Source organism: Vicia villosa, linkage group LG4, assembly GCF_029867415.1.
Source record: "Vicia villosa cultivar HV-30 ecotype Madison, WI linkage group LG4, Vvil1.0, whole genome shotgun sequence".
In the NCBI taxonomy this organism is placed as follows: Eukaryota; Viridiplantae; Streptophyta; class Magnoliopsida; order Fabales; family Fabaceae; genus Vicia; species Vicia villosa.
Genome location: NC_081183.1, coordinates 156,002,780 through 156,006,407, shown reverse-complemented (window position 1 = coordinate 156,006,407; position 3,628 = coordinate 156,002,780). Strand labels below are relative to the sequence as shown.

Genomic DNA, 3,628 nt, shown 5'->3' with positions numbered 1-3,628 from the left:
TTTGATATTATAAATTATATTATTTGTATTTTTATATTTTTTAATACATAATTATTTCCTAATACTATTTTATATTTATTCACTTATTTATTTCATTTAATAAATAAATTATATGTATTTATACATTAAATAAATATAGGGTTAATAGTCATTCACCCCCTGCCATATAGGCGAGTTTTGATTTTCCCCCCTTTAAAAAAAAATTGGATTACCCCCCTATAATTTTAAAATTTTTAAAATTCTAAGTCTTTTTCCCCTAAGAGGAAAAATTACCCCCTGTAAAATACATTTTTTTTATTTACCCCCTGCTTTTTACACGCTTAGGGGGTGCCCGAAAAATATAGTGGGGTAATCCAAAACTTTTTTTTTAAAGGGGAAAAATCAAAACTCGCCTATATGGCAGGGGTGAATGACTATTAACCCATAAATATATAATAAAGAATATTTAAATAAGATTACATATATACAAATAATATTTTAAATGAAAAGATACTTATTTAAAATAAATATAACTTTTAAAATAAAAATACTTATTTTAAATAAATACACTTTCATTTGTATGCTTTAATTTTTTTTAAATATAAATATGTATTTTTATCCCTTTTAATTTGTTTGTTGTAAGACATTTTTAGTATGTCACAATAAATATGTAACGTTTATGAAGTGCTTGTTTACGAATGAAAAGGTTGCATTTGAGCCACACTATAAGGATCAATTTTCATATTTTGTAGCTTTTAAATTCTAATTACAGAATTACAGAATCAATTTTCATTTTTTGTAACCTTTTAATTTTGAATAGTTTTTGACGGTCATCCTTATACCGTTTTAAGAAATTCATACATAGAAAATAGAATTAGAAGATATTGGTGTAAGAATTTAATGAGGGGTGATATTTGGCGCTATAAATACGTAAGAAGATATCTCTACTTTTGCAGTATCACAATTGAATTCAGAAAAAGATGGCAACCAATAATTTCCAAGTCCAAAAGTCTTTCTCTCTTGTCATACTATTTTCTTTAACTTTCTTCCTTTTGTTAGTCAACAATGTTAACTCAACTGAATCCATTTCCTTTTCCTTCACGAAGTTCAACCCAAACCAAAAAAACCTCATCTTACAAGGTGATGCAGCTGTTAAGCCAACAGGGATATTAGAACTCACAAAAGTCGAAACTGGAAACCCAGTCTCAAACTCTCTTGGCCGTGCCCTATATGCTTCACCTATTCGCATTCACGACAACGCCACCGGCAACCTTGCAAGTTTCACCACTTCCTTTTCCTTTGTCCTCAAAGCACCAGACAGACTCAAAGCTGCTGATGGCCTCGCATTCTTCCTTGCCCCGGTGGATACTCACCCGCAAAAACCCGGTGGATTCCTAGGACTTTTCAAAGACAAAAATGTCGATAAATCTAGCCAAATTGTTGCGGTTGAATTCGACACTTTTTTCAATAAGGAATGGGATCCACAAGGTAGACATATTGGTATTGATATAAACTCTATCGATTCAGTTAAAACTACCTCTTTTGCTTTGGTTAATGGCCAAGAAGCCAATGCTTTTATAACCTATGAGGCTTCCACTAAAACTTTGTCTGCTTCTTTGGTTTTCCCTTTCCGTCAAACAAGTTATATTGTTTCCACTGTTACTGATTTGAGGGAAACTCTTCCTGAGTTTGTGAGGGTTGGTTTCTCAGCTTCCACCGGTGTTTCTGAAGGCTTGGTTGAGACTCATGATATTCTTTCTTGGTCTTTTCAGTCCAATTTGGACAACGACAATGTGCTTCGTAGTTCTGTGTAATCTCTTGTGCCTGGCTTAAAAAATAAGACCTGCAACAATGGTTAAACTGGTTTATATAAAATCCATCTTGTAATAATAATGTTATTTTTCATTGAATGCTGTGTTTGAGTTCCATATTATATTTGTTTCACTTCACTATTGTTAATGGATCATAAGTGATTTATCAAACTAATATATATCTAAATCTGTCTCTCTATAAATATCTCTCTAACTCATTTTTAGTCTCTATAAGTTGCAAAAACTAGTATTTTGTATTTTATGTTATAAAGTTTTTGCAAAAAGAACAAAAAATAATAAAAAATGATTATAATTTAATTCAATCATAAGATCAACTTATGGTAATATAAGAAAGTTATTTTATTTTGTTTTATATTTTATAATAACTTATAGCTATAAAAATTGAAATGATAAAAAAGAATTATCAAAATTGTACGAGTGCCACAAGATATAGTGAAAGTTCATACTAGAGAAATCTGGTATATTAGCTGGAAGCCACCTAAGCGAGGGTGGGTTAAATTGAACGCGGATGGAGCGTGTATGAAGGATAGTAAAGCGGGGTGTGGTGGTATAATCAGGAATGATGAAGGTGTGTTTTTGGGCAGATTTGTAAAAGACTTGGGAATTTGTAATGTGATTATGGAAGAATTGTGGGGGATGTTTGAAGGTTTGATGCTCGCTAGAAAGTTAGGGATGCGGGCCATCGAAATAAATGTTGATTTTATATAGGTTGTTAGGAGTGTGGAAAATACTACTATAGGGAATCATATTGGTAGAGCGTTGATTCATAAGATTAAATATCTGATGGAGATGGACTAGGATGTTGAGTTGAGTCATATCTATAGAAAAGAGAATCGTTGTGCAGACATGATTGCTAAGAGTGATATTTATATGAATGAGAGATACGCCTCTTTTGAAGAGTGTTCTCCTCATTGGAAGCAGTTATTGAAAGATGATGGTAGAGGTTTGGATTTTCCTCGTCTAGTTGCGCTTTAGTTTTTCCTCCTTTTTGGGCTTAGACCCTCTTGTATTTCAAAAAGAAAAAAAAATTGAAAACCGGTGTATTTTAGATAGAGATAGATTTAGAGAGAGCTTTTTTAAGTTATGGTTTTCGTTTTACTTCCCATTTTTATATCCTTAATAAAATAAATCATGCTTTCATAATATGATAAATCATTCATCACATTAAAGTACAAAATTCAGGTGTGTTTGTATTTAATTATCTTCCAACATTGATGTTATGAAAAATGAAGTCATTCATACTATCTGACTAAATATAATTAAGTAGTGGCAGTTATCACACCCTAATTTTGTCTTTAAATTTTTCATCTAATTCATTTCCATCATTTGCATTTAAATAAAAGATGAATCTTTTCTTCAATCACTTTTTGGTAATGTTACTTCATTCGCAAGACTTAGTTGCTAGTCACTTCATTTATATACTCTGCATTTTGAAATTGAATCTTGCACTCATGTTAATTTTTACTTCTAGGGTTCGCATTTGAAATGACATCTAATTAATACATAAATCTTGCATTCTACTTTTATTTCATTTGTTATTAACTTTTGCATTTGTTATGAATTTGAGTATTTGAATTTGTAGATGATTTTGCATTTTAGTCAGCAATTAAGTTTATTTTAATTGAAATTGTCTTTATAATCTAATTTGCATATTTTTCTTGACATTTTACATTTAAAATTTAAATTTGTATTTCTACATGGCATTTGTAATTAATTAAATTTTCATTTATTAAAATAATAGGATCTAAATTGCATTTTATTAATGGTTGGTTGTTTATTTGTATTTACACTGAGTTTTCTATTTTATTTTAATAAAA

The 3,628-nt window shown here is 30.0% G+C and overlaps 1 protein-coding gene across 1 annotated transcript; it reads left to right on the top strand.

Moving 5' to 3' along the window:
* Positions 1 to 944: 944 nt before the first annotated feature.
* On the top strand, positions 945 to 1,912 carry LOC131600039 (seed lectin-like). The gene has a single exon (XM_058872272.1). It carries the CDS (start codon positions 960 to 962, stop codon positions 1,791 to 1,793), a length of 834 nt encoding a protein of 277 aa, XP_058728255.1. The 5' UTR covers positions 945 to 959; the 3' UTR covers positions 1,794 to 1,912.
* The last annotated feature ends 1,716 nt before the right edge of the window (positions 1,913 to 3,628 follow it).

Coding starts and splice junctions, on each gene's coding strand:
- LOC131600039 (XM_058872272.1), top strand. CDS start 960: ATGGCAACCAATAATTTCCAAGTCCAAAAGTCTTTCTCTCTTGTCATA.